Source organism: Cydia splendana, chromosome Z (genome assembly GCF_910591565.1).
Source record: "Cydia splendana chromosome Z, ilCydSple1.2, whole genome shotgun sequence".
Classification (NCBI taxonomy): Eukaryota; Metazoa; Arthropoda; class Insecta; order Lepidoptera; family Tortricidae; genus Cydia; species Cydia splendana.
This window is the reverse complement of record NC_085987.1, coordinates 46,889,082-46,909,434: the sequence shown is the minus strand read 5'-3', so window position 1 is coordinate 46,909,434 and position 20,353 is coordinate 46,889,082. Positions and strand designations below refer to the sequence as shown.

Sequence of the window (20,353 nt, the reverse complement as noted above, 5' to 3'; positions counted from 1 at the left end):
TGGGGGGGTCAAAAATCGTCAAAAATAGATGACGTAATTTATGAACAGCCCCTATGTACATTTGCACTGCATTTAGTATTTTCGTACCTACCAAATAACAGTTTTAGGACTTTAAAAGTTAAGTACAGTTAGTGTTGTTATGGTTGATTTCAATATGCTTCGCGAAGGATCAAGAATGTTTAATCCATCATTGTAGTGCGAGTGTGGCAGAAGGGATCGTAATACAGAGCTCGCACGGCCTGCCGCAGCGCGTAAAATACCTAAACTCGCTCAACGCCGAAATGTAATAGCGCTCTTAACATAGAAACGTAACTAAAAAAACCGTCCAAGTGCGAGTCAGACTCGCGCACGAAGGTTTCCGTACCATTAAGCAAAATACGGCAAAAAAAATCAATATTTATTTTATTTTGTTTTTAGTATTTGTTGTTATACCGGCAACAAAAATGTTAAAATTTCAACTGTCTAGCTATTACGGTCCACGAGTTATAGCCTGGTGACAGACAGACAGACGGACGCACAGCGGAGTCTTAGTAATAATGTCCCGTTTTTACCCTTTGGGTACGGATCCCTAAAAACTTGTGTGGTAAATAAGACACTGACATTTCATAAAAAAACCCATCGCCGGGAAGTTAATTGGAAACAGCTGTGTCGTGATATGTCAATCGCTATGTACAGTCGCAGTCAGATATATCGGAGCGGCCAAGGTGTTCACAATATCTGAACACGCACTCTAACGCTTTGACAATATACCTTCGCGTGTTCAGATATTTATGAGCGCCTTGGCCGCTTCGATATATATATTACATATCTGACGGCGACTATACCTATTAGGGCATCCAATCCAATACCGGACGATTCTCAATACCGGTAGTGAAATCCGGTATTTGCCCTCGATATCGGAATTCTGAATCAATATAACACTTTAAACTCTCGCATTTTGTACACATATTTAATTACACAAACGGGTCTACCGCGATATAATTTCATTGTTTTTACCTTAAATTCCGTGTCTTTCCGTGTGTGTCCACAGCTGGTGCAACTCAGCTGAAACGTCGGAATTTAAGGTAAAAACACTAAAAACAACGAAATTATATCGCGGTAGACCCGTTTGTGTAACTAAATATCTGAATCAATAGATTATTAAATGATTCAAAAATCTTTTTTAAAGTGAAATCAATAAAATAGTCAAAGAAAATGGTTAAATTTAATTTTGATTTCCATACAAAAATAAGAGAAGTTTCAGAAATATTATCACGTGGATATTTCGCATCTCTAAAAACTTTCCGATGACTCATCGGTAATTTAGATACTATAGAATCTATAGTATAGATTATTTACTTACTTACGTCAATAATTAGGTTTCATTTCATGTTATTTGTATGACCGGGCATGTTATGTATACCAAAAATATACTTTTAGGGTTCCGTACCCAAAGGGTAAAAACGGGACCCTATTACTAAGATTCCACTGTCCGTCTGTCACCAGGTTGTATCTCATGGATCGTGATAGCTAGACAGTTGAAATTTACACAGATGATGTATTTCTGTTTCCTCTATAACAACAAATACTAAAAAGTACGGAACCCTCGGTGGGCGAGTCTGACTTGCAATTGTCCGGTTTTTTATTACGATCAGCTATAATATAAAACAATGATTAAAACCTGTCGAATGGAGCTCGTCAGGCATTTAATTGGAGAGAATCGAATATTATTTCAGTATCACTATAATATTGACAGTCTGTCTTATAATATAATTTAATTATTACGCTTATTCTATTTTAACACTCAATTTTCGTCATAATTAAAACATTTTCCAATCAACATAACTTTAAATACTTATAACAATTTTAAACTCTATCACTCACAGACTAAAGTTCAAAATAAAACACGGTTCAGTTACATATGGAACACGAAAATTTATACAAATAGGCATCTAGACGTCACCAATTATTAATTTCAATTTGAACTTTAATCATACCGGGACAGGGTTCATTATGCAACCGTCCATTCTGCAATGCACTTTAGCTTCATTTGCCGATGTCAAACACGATGACGATATTAATTTGGCCGTTATACTCGTATTCGAAATCCGAATCGTGTTTTTTAACAAGTCGTATCCCAGATACACAGTGTAGGTATTTTGAATTTTAATGTGAGCGTCATAAGGACCACTGTTTGGTTGCAATTTTAATTGGGATATAGTTTCATACATAGTTCTGATTTTAAGTGATTTTGACAAAAGAATGACAGACACTAATGTTAATAAATGCATTCAAAAACTATTTATTGAATCTTTAATATTTAAAATTATAAGTAAGTACCTACTTAAAATTATAAGAATTCGATTAAAAATTAAAAAAAACCCCAAGACTACGCGAACTATTAGGTACTTATGAAAGAAAAAGAATGTAAATAATCGTATATGATTCATAATTGTTACATATTTGCCGTGACTTTTTTTCAAAAGAGATTGTTCAAAATTCAATAAAGATTGTTTACTTTTTTTCTTTTAATGCTAAAAAAACGAACTATAATCATTATATTTTAAACCATTTTATGCCAATAATGCCTTAGGAATTTAGAATTCATTGTATTGGAATATTGGGCCTATCGCAATTTCACCGTTCGTCCTAAAAAATCTGCTTATGGGATGCGAAAACGTATATTATTTTCAAAAATTACATACATTTTTTGGGACAAGTTGTGACATTTATTCCGATCAGAATGAGCTGCAGCTAAAACCAGCCAAATTATATCAAAATGTACCGAATAGAAAAATAAACAACAAAATAAAATTCGGGCCGCGTCTGATTAGTAATGAATAAAAAAAGGCTTGAACTTTGAGATCCCTCACAGGAATAAGTTCGCCTTTCTACTTCTTACTTATTGTATGTTATTTTACTACTACTACTACTACTACCTACCTACGGCATGCCGGGAATTTTATAGTGTCAAAAGAACCGGTACTGAAGACCCGGTACCGGTACTTCCCGGTTCTCATCATATGACTATTTATTCCCATTTCAATAGTAGTAATGTTTTAGTACTTTAGCTCGGGACATTATATAACATTTAATAATGGTGCTATGAAACGGGGGACTCAAATAACCCGACAAACTACCCTAGTAAAGTAGACATTCGTGCAGGCAGGCCGTGCCGTCGTAGTGCTGAGTGCATCGACTACGCTACGGGCTACGGCCGGGCCGAGCCGTGTGTCTCAGCCCAGGCGGAGGCAGTGTGCCGGTTAATTTGGTAAAATAGGTTGGAACGCCAATTAAGTGTTTGTTTACAATAAAATAAGTCATTTATTAATTCTTATGCAATTATTTATATGAAAATAAGTCATTCATAAAGATTGTACGCTAACACAAACAATTTCTTAAAAGTAATCAAAAGATGCCTTGAGAGCCGGGATGAACCGGGAATCCCGGTTCCGGCCATGCTCAGAACCGGGAAATGAAATTCTTGGTACCGGGACCGGTAGGTACTGCATGCCCTATACCTACCTACTACTACTTCTAGGTATTGCTACTAGATACTACTTACATTGTGTCTCGGAGACCAGGAGTTACACATCAGTGACGCATCTTCCAGTATCCGGCTCTGTAATAGAAATCACAGTTTGTACAGATAATTATGGATATGCGTGCACTAAACAAAGTGACCGCTAAAGGATGACTCACGCTAGACCGTTGACCATTTTCTATGACGGCTGATCGGTGATCACGTGGTATTTTTAGAAAACGAAGCGCCGGAAGCTCCGGCCCGGCTCCGGCCTAGCGTGAGTCAACCGGCGCGCCCCCGCAGCCTGACTACGGGTACGGGGATGTAGGATCTTACATCCGATATCGGATCGGACGGTGTGAAAACGCTCTTACACGTATTAACTTGGGGGTACATGAAAGGAGCCTCCCCGCAAGACGCACTCGAAGCCTCTACGATTGTACACAGCGTCTGGCGTACCCCGGGCAACGTTCGGTATTCATTTACCGAGCGGTTAATCCTTTCACCACGATGGTTCCACCAAGTTATACATGCGATCAACAAGAAAAGAAACCTCGACACGAAAAGAAGAAGAAGACGTATTAACTTTTCGTTTTAAAACCAAATTACAAGAACTGAAAAACTTACAAACTTCAATGTTCAACCAATTTAACTAATTTGCTCCAATTTTCTTTAATTAACCGTATAACGTTAACCACCGTTTTTAAACTTGGGTTTAAAGATGGCGGAAAAACGATACAGCAGAGGCTAGCAAATGTTAGACTGACAACTCCGCCCATCATTGTTACCTATAGATGGCGCTGTAGTGTATTCCTACAAATATGGTGGGATTGGTGGCCTTACGAGGTTAAACACATTTCCTTATTATTCGTTCCAAAATTCAACAGTTATGGAGTTATTTGAGGCCCGGGGAAGAACATACGATAGTTTGTATCAATCATCATCATTCCACGCAGACAAGGTTGCGCAGCTAGTAACAAATTAATGTTATACTCACTAAGGCAGAGGGTATACCGCGAGCATCGAAAATAAAAATTTCTATATCTGCTTCCCTATTGCTTTCGTATATTTGAGTGAAGAGGCATATAACGATATTAAACTTTTAATGGCCACGGTAGGTCCTCTGACAAGGCCAGTCGAACGATGGTGATAAACACAATGAAGGCCCATGTGGCGAAGATCGGCATGTAAAGTTTTTGTTTGGGAAGACCGTTATAAGGCAAGAACTCTCGTATGTATTTTTTTGGCATTAACGGCTTTATTGAATGTTACTGAAACTCCTTGAAATTTTATCCCGTCCTGTATTTGTATAGGGCCGTGCGCGTTGGAGGGTCTGTCATATTGTGTGCACATATACATTGATATGCAAGTGCTACCATCTACCGTTCTCGTCGGTACGTTTCCTTGTGCTCTGACGTCTCCTATGCTGCCTTCTATAGTTCATACACTGCACGGGGCCTAGACGTATTTCGCTCAGACACAGTCAAAAAGGAAGAGCTTCGCTCCTTCTGCTCTATGCTCTATCTACCTTCTGTAAGTTAAGTACCTATGCGTACAAGTGCAAGAGTTAGAAGCGACGAAAGAGCTAGTAGACAAGACCGTCCACATTGACTTTACAATACAAATTAGGCTTAAATTAATTGAAATTTATGAATCAGTGCCATCTAGTGAGCTCTTCGAGAGGGTTAATGGAGGTATTTAATAGTTTGTATGCTTATAATGCTTTTATTTAGCTTTTATAGCACTTTAGCGTGACTAATCAGGCAAGTCCATTGTTAAGTTTTCAAGTAGGAGGCAAATGAGCAGACGAATCGCCTGAGGGCAAACAATTACCGTCGTCCATGGACACCAGAGGAACACTTGGCGTTGCCAGCCTTTAAGATACGCTCTTGAAGGTTTGTCGTTTCACGCAAAATAATAATTTCTAACCATTTGGGGAAAATGTCCAGTATACCTAGGTAACTAGGTAAGGTATCAGTTTTAATACGCACAAAGATTATTTGCAAAAATCTACACCAGAGCCATCTACAATTGCGTCTAAACACTTTGCGTTAAACGGAGGTTAATACTCTTCATGTAATCATTACTCCCTGGCCGTTTAAAGACGGCGGTATAACTGTCTTACGTATTACGGTTTAATTCATTTGATGATACGTTCATTTAATATATTATTCAAGTATGGGACGAAGCGTGGCTACGTTAAAAAACACGCAAAGGGCATCGGTTATGTCATTACTACTATGTTTGTATGGCTTTGGGGTATATTCTACTTGACATAGTGACAAGTCATGACGTAGGAGTTAGCGGTGAAGATCGCTAGGTCACCATAGCGTCTTTACCAAACCTTGGAGTTTAAGGTGCGGAAATTATTTTGAGTATATATAACTTTGTTTATTGTAAAATAGTTACCCAACTATGAAATAATATTTCTTTGGCAAAAAAATCAGTTTTTGTACAAGCTTTTATCGCTGACTGTACGTTTCATTCCACAGGCAACTAATACTCATCGAGATAATTCTAAAAACCGCAAACACAATTAGGTTGCGTTTGCTTTATTATCACAGAGTTCCTATGGCCACCTGTCTCCATCATCAGATCAGCTCGATGGTACCATAATATTGCATTGTCATCCGATATTGTATGGTCAGCTTCTACTCAATAGCCTCGTACACCATTTTACACTACTTTTTAACGAACTTCAAAATCTCAAAAGGAGGAGGGTATCAAGTCGGTTGTATTATTTTTTATTATTATTGACATTTTGAATGGACATGCGCAAACTACGTTGCCTAAACACGGTACTTGACTGAAAAACGATTGAATAAAATACAATTTAATTTAGTATAGCGCTTTTAATATATTTCTACACTTATAGGATTTCAACTCTTTCTCCGCCTTATATCATTAATTTTACCCGCATTATCTGCCACTCATTTATCACCCCAGTGTCATTCATTTTGTCAAATTTATCTTACGTTTATCACATTATGTCAGTTAAACTGTTAAAAGTTTAAATTAGTTTAATGGTGACAGATGCGCCAAAGTTAAACAAAATCTTACTTAGTATCAAATTTGATATAATCTTTTTGTTGTGAAAAATTCACTTGTCGCTAGGAACGTTGGTATAATAAGTAAGCTAGTTTCATAACCAATCGAATGAACATTTTATGAAACGTCAATATGGTATGTTACTGTAGGTATAGTCGTTCGATTTGTAGCTGGCCCGAACGGCCAAACCCACCGCTGCCACCATGTACTATTCAATGAAACACCACGAGTCCTTGACACCAACTGATTTATTAAAACAAGAGGGTACAACCCTAATCTTACAGATACCTAAAAGTTACAACACCTTTGTCCATTCTTAGGTAAAACGGCTCATGCTACTAGGTACCTGCATCGGTCACTTTAACTGGTTATTGAATTACAACTCCTATGGATATTGCAATAAGATTCAAAATTAACAAATGGACAAATAATTTGCCACTACTACGGTTACTGAGTGTCGGCGAGTCGAGCGCTACAGAACCAGTCTATGTATGTACAAAATGCGAGAGCTTAAAGTGTTACTTTATCTATTTCTTACAAAGAGTATGAAATTACTTAAGAAACTGGAGCTCAAAGCTCAAGCAATACTGGAACAGAACAGGAAATTTGTGAATAAATGAGTCCAATAGAGAACAAACATGGCGTGTTAGTCCAAGACATTTTCCGTAATCTATCGTACGGTAATTTTTATTCGATTAACCGTGCAAAAGAAACATTACTGTACCTAATAGCTGAGTTTGTTTCCATTGGCTACTATGCTATGATACCAACTTATAACAATAAGCGTTCCAAATTTGAAGCGAAACTTGTGACAAATTGTACAAGTTGTCTTTAGTCGCACCTAAGCAAGCGAGAAATGTGCACGTGCTCACCGAAAGAGAAAGAGACCAACAAGATGAATCGAATGCGAAAATTAATCAAAAATGACAGATTTCTTCGTAGGTACTTATAGAAATAAATATGGATGTATTTTTGTACTCCTCCTATATAGTTAACAGTAACTTTTTAAAGTTTTTTAATCAACATGCCATAATTAAATAACAATAAAGTCAGTGTTAAATACATATATAAATATAGGTAAGTAACTATTAAATTAAAGTAATTAAACAATTAAAAACCCCTACGCTCCTATGCCAAAAAAACATTTTTTGGCAAAAATGCCTTTCATCTCTTTTCCAATATTCCAATATATTATATTTTCCAATAAGGCATTAAGGTTATTCTTCACTTGGATCAATTTTTATCAAACATAGCTAAGAACCACCGCCAGGAAACTCGCTTTTACGTAAAAAACCCGCATCGAAATCAGTCCATCCGTTAGAGAGCTACGATGCCACAGACAGACATTGGCGTCAAACGTATAAATAACCCCTTTGCGTCGGGGGTTAAAAATATGAAAACTTATGGCTTGTATATATGTATAAATATTTAATATGGGCATATCCAAATTATACGGACCGATTCGAACTTTACATTGGTCAAATATTACGTCTAGATACGAGATGGAGTAGATATGTCAGTGTCAAAAGTGACGTTTCTTCAAACAAGAACGTCACTTTTGATACTGACATATCTAATCCATATCGCATCTAGACGCAATATTTGACGTATCTTAAAGTTCGAATCGGGCCGATAGTCATTGATAGATCCGTATAGCAAGCTTTGATCATACTTACTTCCTTTTAGCAACACAAAATGCAGATATATAGCCGTCGGGCTCTATTAGAAACCTACAAACTATACCTAGTATGAATTATCTCAAATGATTTTTTCGGGCTGGGTTGTTAATCCGTTAAAAAAAACCTTTGTTTCTTTTAAGAGCGGTCTACAGCACGTGCCAATGCAAACATGTCGTGTAAAAAGCAACTACCGTGATAGTATTAAGGTTCAAATTCATATGACAGCTCGATCGGAGTACAATCAGGGTGGTCTTGTTTTTGATGGAGATAACAAAACGTGTTATCTCCGAATGGGCTGTTTCATGAATTTGAACCTAATAATTATAATGGTAAATTTGCTTTTTAAACGGACTTGTTCCCGTTACTTATGTCGGGAGCATTGTAACCACTGCATAAAGAAAACAATACCTTTTGTTCAACAAATTAGGGTCCGAACCCGAAAAAATCACCTGAGATAATCCATAAAGTAAAACTTTACTTAAAATCTATTTGCCATCCACCCAAACGCAAAAGCCTTTTTTGCCATTTGACATTTACGCCGATCTTCAAAAGCACGCCTCACAGTTTCACTGACAGACAGGCAGATAGAGTTAGACCAAGAAAAGTCTGCAGCGATTTTGATAGCCCACGCAGTGCAAGTGTTATTTATACGTCATTATTTCATAGAAGTTTGACGTTTAAAATAACACTTGCACTGCGTGGGCTATCAAAATCGCTGCAGACTTTCCTTGGTCTAACTCTATACGAGCTGGTGTGGTAAAAACTTGTTTTTTGGCTTATTGTGAGCCTTACTGCGAAGACATAAGGTTCAACAAAGGGCACTCAGTGTTGTTAGTGGTATTAATTGAATCTTCGGTCTATTGGAAGTGTTTGTTCAGCCATTAAGGCCTTTCTGTTGTGAAAAATTCATGCGTCGTTAGGGACGTTGGGTGTAATAGCCAGTAATAGGCTAGTTTCATAATCATAACCGATCGAATGGACTTTTTATGAAATGTCAATATGGTTTGTTACTGTGGGTACTATGTACTATAATATATGATGATGATGTGATTTTGTGCTTATAATGATTTTATTATAATAGCATAGTCATTCTTACGCAACGCACAAAATCATTCGTATCTTATCATCTAATATTCTAGTACAAACAGCAACACTCCTAACTGTACATATGTGGACTTTATTACAAGAGGCATAAGGTCTGCCGATGTACAGTTAACAGTGTGGGCGGTAGTATAGTTGTTCGATTTGTAGCTGGCCCCGAACGGCTAATCCTTTGCCTATTGTTAAGTAAAACCGCACGTGCCACTACCTGCAAAAGAAGGGTCGTATGTGATTCTAATTGGCACTGAGCGCGGGTTAGTCCAACGCTCAAAAAAACCAGTGTAGGTGCGCTCTCCGATAACGCACCTTTGTTACGCATCTCGATGACACATTTTATGTATAGTACAAGGGCGAAGGCGAACTCATCCCTAAGAGGGATCTCTTCCAGTTAACCTAAAGGTACCTAAGGAGTAATATAGACATACATACAGATATAGTAGCTAAGTATATATTAAGTAGTATTAGCGATTACTCCAATACACCTAATTTAAGAATAAATAATTTCTATATCCAGCCGGGCTAGCTCATGATTGGCGTGACAGTGTCTCGTCCGCGGTTTTTTTTCCGCTAAAGGATTGACGGAGCTACCGGCGCTGCGTTTTCTATGGAAAGCACCATGTGATCACCGATCAGCCGTCATAGAATGACATGTCGTACGCCTCGGCCCGGGCCCATCCCGGTCGTGTGGTAATTCAATGATTTGATATAATTATAAGACTGAGCGAAGAACTTGAATCCCCACGGCGTCTCAGTGCTTTACTGGAGTTCTATGTCACATGTTGCCACGGCTCATGGGAATCTGTGGTCCGCTTGGCAACTAATCCCGAGAATTGGCGTAGGCACTAGTTTTTACGAAAGCGAACTGCCATTTGACCTTCCAACCCAGAGGGTAAACTAGACCTTATTGGGATTAGTTCGGTTTCCTCACGATGCTTCCCTTCACCGAAAAGCGACTGGTAAATATCAAATGATATTTCGTACATAAGTTCCGTAAAACTCATTGGTACGAGCCGGGGTTTTAACAGTTCTATGTACAGTGGTTATTTAATAACAGGGTCGCTAATCGCCTTGTTGTCCAGCAAATAAAAGAGCATTTTGACGTATTGAAGGAATGATTAACACGGCCATTATTGCCTTACGGGCGCCATTTTGAATTATAGGCCTCGCGGCCATATCGTTCCAAGGTGGGTGACTTATGGCGCACTTCTGTTATTAATCTAATACATTTAAACTAGTGGCTCTGTGAGCTGTAGACCTCGCGAGCAGAGTTTAAAACTGAATAAATGTATGGTTCCGTTGTTTTGAAGAATTTAGAGAATCTAATTTGACCATAAAAACTTAACTATCAATTGCTTACAAAATTCGGGAATTGGTTTAGATATGTGACCTGTAGAGTAGAACATATATGGACATACGAAACAATTTTTGGCTAACAGGCCAATTCAAACTTACACTGATATCAGAAAGACATCTAACTGATGTCATTTAGTTATCGTGCACTTCACTCGTTCTTGTCCGTACATGTATTGGCGCAAGCGAGACGCACGATGACTACTAAATAACATGATAAAAATATCATCCCGATGTCAGTGTACGGTCGATGCCCCTTAAGTATACACGTCGCCATACTAATTGTATAGAAAAGTGGATAGAGTTAGACCAAGAAAAGTCTGCAGAGATTTTGACAGCACACGCAGTGCCAATGTTATTTGTGCCAGTGTCAAAATCTCTGCAGACTTTTCTTGGTCTAACTCTACTTATGTTAGGAAACCAACATTACCTTTGAATTAACCTGTAAACTGCAACTAAGAAGCTTCGTGCGCGAGTGTGGCCCATAATCATGAGCGCTGGAGGACCTACCACAAACCGGTCACCATAGGGTCGGGGCGATACGCCCCTTGGGCTAGTTAATATTAAGTTTTAATTTGTATTTAGGTATTATTTATAGACGTGAATATTTTAATTTTATTGTACAGTCGAATAGTTTAATTTTAATTTAATTTTATTGTAATTCTATTGAAGTTTTCTGGAATAAAACAATTTCATTTCATTTTCATTTCATTTCATTTCATAATTTCCGAAAATCATTTTTTCTTCGAGGCAATTACCTACTCCGTTCTCATATTTTGCGTTGCCCATAATTTCCCGAAATCATTCATTCTCGGTAGCAATTACTCCGTTCCCATATTTTCCCAATGGTTTTCTTCCGCAATCGCCTATTTTTAATATTTTTAAATTAATATTTTCGTTCTTTTAAATATCTAGGATAATATTTTCTTGTTACTGTATGTTAATAGTGTAGTAATTATATTTGTTACTTGTAGGTATTTCACATACTTACAACAAATATCAAAAAGACTAAAATTAAAGCATAATCTAAAAAACTACAAGTAAAAAACCAAACGCTGTCAGCCAATAACTCTAACCTACCTCTGGGAGCAGATTCGTTTTTAGGGTCATCAAAAAAAAAATAACCCTAACCTACCTATCTCTGGGAGCAGTTTCGTTTTTAGGGTCATCAAAAAAAAATAACCCTAACCTACCTATCTCTGGGAGCAGTTACGTTTTTAGGGTCATCAAAAAAAATAACCCTAACCTACCTATTTGAAAAAAACCTGGTTATTTTTACCACTAGCATTAAAAAAAAGAGAAAATATAGAGATAGAGAATATTTAGTTAGTGAAAAAAAAAACCTACTGGTTATTTTAACTACTAGGATTAAAAATAAAAGGGAATAAATTGAGAAAAGGAAAATTTAGTTTATGAAAAAATGTACACGAAAAATTAAATAAAGCGAAGAAATTCCACTGGGAAAAAATGAGAACGGAGTAATTGCCTCGAAGAAAGATGATTTCCGGAAATTATGGGCCATTTTAGCGAGGCGATCCAAATTAAAAGGCTCAAAGTCTAACTAACATTATTGTTAGTTAGACTTTGAGCCCGGGAAAGCGCAACGTACGAGCAACCTACAGCTAGTTCCCTGAGCCCAAGGTCGACCACTACCCTAGGCCATGTTAACCCCTGCGATTTATGGATGGTGACCGCCCATGCTATAAACGTAAGTGGAAATTGACTCCTGGAACAGCCATGCCCTTGAACTAAAACCGCTAAAAAAATGTTCAAACAAAAACTCAAACGAATACGCTTACCTCGCGCTTCGCGCTCGCTTGATCAATCAGCAATACGATGTTTAAGTGCAAAAATAAATAAAAAAAATTGCATTTACTGGGGACCGAACCGGGTACCTATCCCATATCCTTGCTTGTAAGCGTCTTTCCAACTGCGCTATGATAGCATTTAGATGAGCTGACGAAATTTGGTTACTTATTCTCGAGTATGAATTTAAATATCTAATCTAAAGAGAATAAAGTGTATAGGGAACGTGCATGAACTATAGGGGGCAGCACAGGAGCCGTCAGATCTTTGGCGCGAAGCGTAGATGAGTAGTTTATGATTCCGATGTAGCCCGCGAGATGGCAGAACCTACTATGCACAAGGAAACGTACTTACGAGAACGGTAGATGGTAGCACTTGCTTTGGCAATGTACATGTGCACATATGTTTCCGATTCAGGCCACAAGATGGCAGGCCCTCCAACGCGCACGGTCCCTATAGTGGGCGCGCGTGAACTATAGGGGGTAGCATAGGAGCCGTCAGATTTTTGGCGTGAGGCGTAAATGTGACGTTCATGCTTCCGATGTAGCCCACAAGATGACAGAACCTACTATGCATAAGGAAACGTACTACAAGAACGGTAGATGGTAGAACTTGTTTTGGCAATGTACCTACATGTTTCCGATTCAGGCCACAAGATGGCAGACCCTCCAACGCGCATGGTCCCTATATGTAGTAGAGGGTTATTGTCATACTAAATTTTGTAGTCACAGTAAATTTACTGCCATCTTTCGATACAGGATTAAAATGAAAATGAAAAAAAATATCAATAAATGTATATATGTATGGATAAATGATTTTTTTTATTTTTAGAACGCCATATGATTTTGACCCATGTTCTTTTACTGATATGAGTAAAAATTGTTAAATATAAAATGGTGTCGCCATCTAGACGAGCATAGGCCAAAGGTATGGCGCCGTATATTCAAGAATCAAATTTTCTTTAAAGCGCAAAAAGTCATCATCTCTTGCAAAAAATAAACGAAAGCGCTTAGCCCGCGCTTGATAAATAAAAAATACGATTTTTTTCATTTTTTCAAAATAAAAAATAAAATAAAAAACAACAATTGATACGAAATTTAAGTATAAAAAAATACAAAAAGTTATGTAGCAGCATACAATTACTGGGGATGGAACCAGGGACCTCCCTATGCAAACAAAAAAGCGAACGTTTGCAAAATGCGCCATGATAGTTCTTACTAAAGCTGACGAAATTTAGCTACTCATTCTCAAGTAAAAACTAAATATCTAAATACCGCAGAAACCAGCGATACAAATTTTCTGAATTTTTGGCCATTTAATCTATAAACATATATCAAAAAGAAAAAACTCTTATGATATCGATACGACTATTTGTTTAGGCGACAGGTATCACGACTCCGCCATTTTTTAAAATTTCCAAAAACCGGATTGACAAAAAAATTTTATTTAGTCATAGAATCTGGTCACAAAATTTCATGAGAATCGGTTAAGAATTGCGACCTGTAGAGGAGAACATCCGGACATACGAAAGCAAAATGCCCGAGTCAAAACGTAGACCTTCGCTTCGCTTCGGTCAACTAGCAATTCTTGTTTATTTTTATATATGTATGTCGGCGGCCGATCGTAAGATCAGGCATATCGTGAAATTCCTAGGCATATCGTGAAACGTGAAAATCTTTGACTCGTTCCCTGTCATTACGATCTGCCTGATCTTACGATCGGCCTACGACATATATATTTCGGGGACCTCGGAAAGGGCTCTAACGATTTCGGTGAAACTTGCTATATGGGGGTTTTCGAGGGCAAAAATCGATCTAGGTCTTGAAACTGTGTCTGAGAAACCGCGCATTTTTGAGTTTTTATATGTTTTCGGTCTCCCAGATATTAGAGTTCAGGAACAAGCTAGTTACGAATGGACATTGCGGCTGCAGTCAGCATCAAAAGTACTAACTTAACAAAAATAAAAATATCTCTATACTAGCGACCCGGCGGCTTCGCACTGGTTAACAAATTATGTACCTAAACCTTCCTCAAGAATTCACTTCATTGATAGGTGAAAAAAATTGGCAAAGGTCGGGCCATGCTAAGTGTAGGGTTCTGTAGTTACCATTCTGTCAGAATAGGCTAAACGGGGCTATTAGTACACTGAGAGAAAAAACTAACAAAAACACACTTAGAATTACAAAAATAAAACTTAATCCGGGGACAAGGAGAGTCAACTAATAGGAACAAATTGACTTTTGCAATTTCCATTTAGTAGGAAATACAACTTCTATATTTGTAATTTGAAGTATGCTAGAGTAATTTCAGAAATTTGGTTTTGTTATTCCGAGAGGTGCTTTAGCAATATCGGAGGTGATGACGTCATGGGTGAAAACTAACCGTTTTGTAATTCTAAGCGTGCTTTAGCAATATCGGAGACGATGACGTCATAGGTTTTACTAAACTGTACTGCGATTCCAAGCTAGCTGTTGTTATTCTAGAGATAATGACGTCACAGGCATAAACTAAACTGTTTGCAATTCCTCCGCCCCTAGCAAACGGGCGCCGCGAGAGCATGTCGCGCGCGTGGTAGCTACCCGTCTCTATTTCTGTCTGTATGAATAAAAAAGCATTTGGTAGTATATCTCTGTACTAAAGAGGCACTATAAAAGCCTGTCGAGATATTCTACCCATTCCTTTCTTATTCATACAGTCAGAAAGAGACTAGTAGTTATTACGCGCGCAACATGCTCTCGCGGCGCACCTGTGCTAGGGAGGTTGGAATTGCAAACAGTTTAGATTTACCTTTGATGTCATTATCACTAGAATAACAACAGCTAGCTCGAAGTTGCAGAACAATATATTCCTGTAGACCCCAACTACACAGTAGGTCGCGGGTTAATATGTCCATGGCCCACAATATATCCTAAATTTATTATTTAACTTAAGTATGTTTTAAACAAAGAAGACACGAGACACGCCCGCCCGACATCCGACACAATACTAACTCTAACCAAATGAACGTAGCAAGTAGCTGTGTTGGTATTACAAAACTCGTTTAGTGATTGGTACAACAATGAACATAAACACAACAAGTCTATCTACTAAATACCAGTAAACTTTGTAATGTGGCTATAGTAACAACTGAATTGTTATTTTAAATGGGGTAATGTTATTCCCGCGAACTCGTTTTTTAGATATTACAAAACTATGTAAGTGAGACATTTACTAAAATCATAACTTGAAATCACAGATGCTTTTTTCCAAAAATCACAAACTTTAGTAATAAAAATGGATTGTAACAAATACTGAACTTTGTTTAATGCTCCATTTACTAAAGTCTGTTTGCTGAAATTAGATTTAGTATTACTGAGCTGTTTGTAGAAATAAATAAATTTTACAGAAATAGTGAAACTTCCATGATTACTACTAAAACTTCATTTTTTCCCCCAGTACAGAACTGTTTATTAATTCCTGGTGGTGATTTTTCTCTCAGTGTAAGTATCATGTACATTACAAGCGGTAGTACATTCGCAGCGCTTTGTACATGTACGTACGAGTATTATTACTAAGAAGAGAATACTTTATGTAAAAACAGTTGGACAGATTATGTTCGCTATAGTTTTCGTTGAAAGTATTTATTGAGTTATTTTTTTTTTCATATTTTTTAGTTTTACGATTTTTTTCATATTTTTTTGGACGTATTTTTCAAAAGTTAGAGGCAGGGGCGGGGGGAACAATTTATTTTTCTTTCCGAGCGATTATTTCTGACTTTATCAAAAAATACTTGTTGAAGACCCCTACTCGTATTCGTTTAAAAAGGCCTGTCCAACGATACCCCTTACTATAGGGTTCAAGAAAAAAAAAACACCTCCGCTTTACGTGTTGGGGAAGTACCCTAATATTTTTTTCTCCGGGCCTCAAACTATGTTCATACCAAATTTCATATAAAACGGTTCAGTAGTTTAAGCGTGATAACTGTGATAAGATAACAAGGAGACAGACAGAGCTTCGCATTTATAATATTAGTAGGGATAAAAAAAGACCTGCGAACTCCATAATAGTATTTTATATAATCGAGGTATAATAGAGAGCTTTTTAGTCGAGTACCGTGATTAGACAATGAAGCTTGCTGAGATGCCTAAGTGAGGTACGAGATTGAAAAGCTTGATTATATATCACTATTGTATGTATACTTACAATATTTTTTCTGCGAGTCAACATAAATCTAATTTTCAATGTACCGTAAAACGGGGTGAGTAGGTTTCGCGGGGAGAGGTGGGTTATGAATGGGGAGAGAAGGTTTGAGAGGGGGATGAGAAGGGATTTTAAGGCTACTGCTACAAAAATAATGTATTCCAATTTGAAATGGAGCTATAGTAAAAACGATCCAACAATCTTCCAAAATCACCTTTGTATGAAAACCCCTCTCACTCCAAATACGAGGCACTACGGGGTGAGGTGGGTTTTCCTCTTTATCGTCAAAGTTATGAAATGAAACTACCCAAAAAAAAAAAAATCTAAAATACAAACGTCCGGAACACTTATTATATACACCATTCAGTTTTCATATGTAAAAATAAAATGTTATCGAGGTTTGAATTTCAGTTTTGATCCTACTCACCCCATTTTACGGTAAGTATTAAATAATAATAAAAATAATGACTTGGCCTCGATAAACATTGTTTTTGTTTGTATATAAACATTTTTGTTTCATAAGAAAAAGAGCAAATGAGCATACATTCAATTCAAAAACTCGATGACAGGTTAAGATGCCACTATTTTGAGAATTACTCTTAAACTAGTAGAATCATATAGGTAAACAAACCAAAAGTATACAGCTAAGATACTCGAGCAGCCGCGATACCTTCATACTCGTACGCGCCCGGCCGCCGCGGCCCGGCGGGTTGTTCAACGTCACCTTCTCGTAACTCATGAGAGTCATGAGGCCCTGGTACTTGCTCCGCGCTAAATTCAATTTTTAGACAGTTTTTTCTCGATATTGGCCACCGTAGCCTTTGGAAACTAACAAGTAACGCTAAGCGGTTTTCGTAGTCTATGGATATTCCTATATTAAGGGTGTCACATGCGCGTTTCTGACGTATGAAGCAATTGTTTCTACTATACAACCTAAAATAAATAATTAATTTGAGGTATGGTTTTGTTTCGTCCTCTCGACGGCGGCGAGCTGTGAATGGTCAATTTCATTATAGTTGACAAAACCGTTTCGAAATGAATAATTTAGTTGAGTTGGGAGCCCATACATTAAAAGTACCAAATTGGAGTTTGGTATACGAAATCTTAATTCAAGAATTACAGTCGACGAGTAGAACAACACGGACTTACCTACGTTGAAACCCTTCTTTAAAATACCATAATTTACCATAAAATCGATATAATTACTTAGCAGATACAGGTCTCAGTCTAAAACCCACTCTAATCTGAACACACAAAGTCTTGAGTACCTACAAAGTGGGCTAGCTTACCTAATAGTTCTAGTTTACTTTGACAGTTAAAAATACTTTAATGAGGAGAAAACAAGGCAGCCATCTTGGATTGATTTAGAAGCTACGTAATCCGACATGGGGCAGTGACAGCTAGTGACACTAATTTAATTTATTTTCATCACACTTGCTCGAAAAAGATCTCATTTCATGCAGGTGTACTGAAGGACAAAGGCCTATATTGTTCCCGCGGGAGTTATAGATTCTGAAAAAAAAAGCTATAACTCACGAGTGAGTTATGGCTTTTTTTTTATTATGTCACTAATTTATACGAAAAAAGTAGTTTTAAATGAGGTTTACATTGAAAATACTGACGTTTATAAATTATTTTTTATGTGTATGTTAAAAATATTTAATTTGATTAATTTAATGATAATAGCCGTTTAAATTATTTTTTACACAATTTTCGATTATGGCTGAATCCGGGTGGGTCTGTGTCTTCGAATCCTAACCTGCCAAAACAAGACAATATGGCGGACGAATGTTTGAAATGTCACCGTATTTAAGAATTTTAAGTTTAGAAATTTAGTTTTTTCTTCGCAAGTGTGATGAAAAACATTGTGTGTAACTCCGGGGGTAAGCATATTGTAAACTCGAGTCTTTAACTCCCTTCAGCCTGCGGCTGTCGGGAGTTATAGACCTCGTTTACAAAATCTCGCTTACCCCCCACGTTGCACAATGTACTATTATACATCGTTAAAGTAGAGTTCAATGGAAGTGGCAAATAATGTAAACGAATATGAGTAATATTTAATATGGTTTTATAAAATTAAACTGTAGGCTGTACTCCTCATACCGACCAACAATGTTCAGCGACTTTTAAAAATAACTTGTGGTTTGATTTTTGATATACTTTAAAGTTTATTCTAAGACGCAATGTATTGCGAATTTTGTTATGTTTAAGGCGTGACAAGCAACGTCAATCACAATGATATGGCGTGGCGATGGCGTCCATTGAAGATAATATTAATTTTGTATGAAAAATAGTGAGTCTAAATAATTCATAATTTTTAAAAGTTGTTGAACAAAAGTGTCACCGTTTGAGGAGTATGAGTACAATCCATGTTTTAATTATTTGCTCGTGTTACAGTCCACACCCGGTATATGTCAGCATTTGACGTATTACCGAAAAGTTTTACGGTGGTTGTTTTCATTTGAATATTAATAGAGTGTGACTTAGATACCATTACTCAATAGCACACGCAGTGCAAGTGTTATTTTAAACGCAAACTTCTGTGAAATTATGACGTATTAATAACACTTGCACTGCGTGTGTTATCATAATCGTTGCAGAATTATCTTGGTCTAACTTTAATTAAAGTAACATATATAAATAGTAATAATTATAATAACTACTAACTATAGTTTGTCAAACCAATTTGTCAGTCAGTAAGAACCAGGAAAACTATACTCATCCTTTTCTTTTGGGTGCTAGTACTAGTGTAAGACAAAGATAGTATGATTCTCTCTGTCTATGATTGAAATGAGACAGTCCTTTGACAAACTATAGTAATGGTATGTTGATACAATCACGGTTGTCCCCAAAAAGTGCCAAAATAAAGAGAAAAAAAATGTGCAAGATTACGAAGAAATTATGGTAATTTGGTTTGGTTACAGTATTTTCAATTTCTATTAAATCACTTTATGTATGCTAATCAACTTTTAGACACACAATTTTCATGTCTCTGGCGTTACCAAAACTGTGTCGGAGGTTACCAAGAACTTTCTCACTTTTCTCAATTAAATATTTGTCTAAAATTTAGGACTATCAGAGAGCTAATCGCTTGTTTTAACATATAACTTTCAAAAACAACCAAATAGGGAATATTACGCGAAAGTCTGCGTAGAGGGCGCCACTACGACAATCCATCACAATCTGAGGGTCTACCGCAAAACAAGAAAATTTAAATTTTGTAATCTAACCTCTCCATCACTCTTTTATATTCGAGCGATAAAGAGGCAGATAACTAAATTTCGATTTTCGCGTTTCCCGGTAGGCCCCTTGTAAACAAATCGCCTTGATGCATCAATGTCACATTTTATTGTCTGTGAAAACTTGTCAAAAATCAGTTTAAGGCACAGTATGTATAAGTTACTCTATGGTTTACTAGAGGCGGTAGAGCTGCACTCTGGCGCCTAAACATTGCAGTAATACCCCCTATTGAAAACCTTCTGGAGACCGTCGCAAACAACGACAAATATCCGCCTAAAAAGCACATTTTGATTAAACTACCTAAACTTCCAAGTATTAAAATTTGCCAACCCTCCTTCCCCGGGCCGGGCCATAATGCCCCTTATTGCTGTACAGTAAGGGTGGAAGGGAAAGGGTGGGAGGGTATTTAGTCGCGCCATTTAGGCCCTCCAAAGGGCTCAGTTAATTA

General features: G+C 37.2%; 1 protein-coding gene across 2 annotated transcripts in view; it reads right to left on the bottom strand.

Moving 5' to 3' along the window:
* LOC134804103 (inhibitory POU protein) overlaps positions 1 to 20,353 on the bottom strand; it is a 95,564-nt gene that overhangs the window by 31,809 nt on the left and 43,402 nt on the right. For both annotated transcript variants that reach the window (XM_063777044.1, XM_063777043.1), the window contains exon 2: positions 3,545 to 3,601. In XM_063777044.1, coding sequence (XP_063633114.1) covers positions 3,545 to 3,601 — 57 coding nt within the window. The remainder of the gene's footprint in view (positions 1 to 3,544; positions 3,602 to 20,353) is intronic.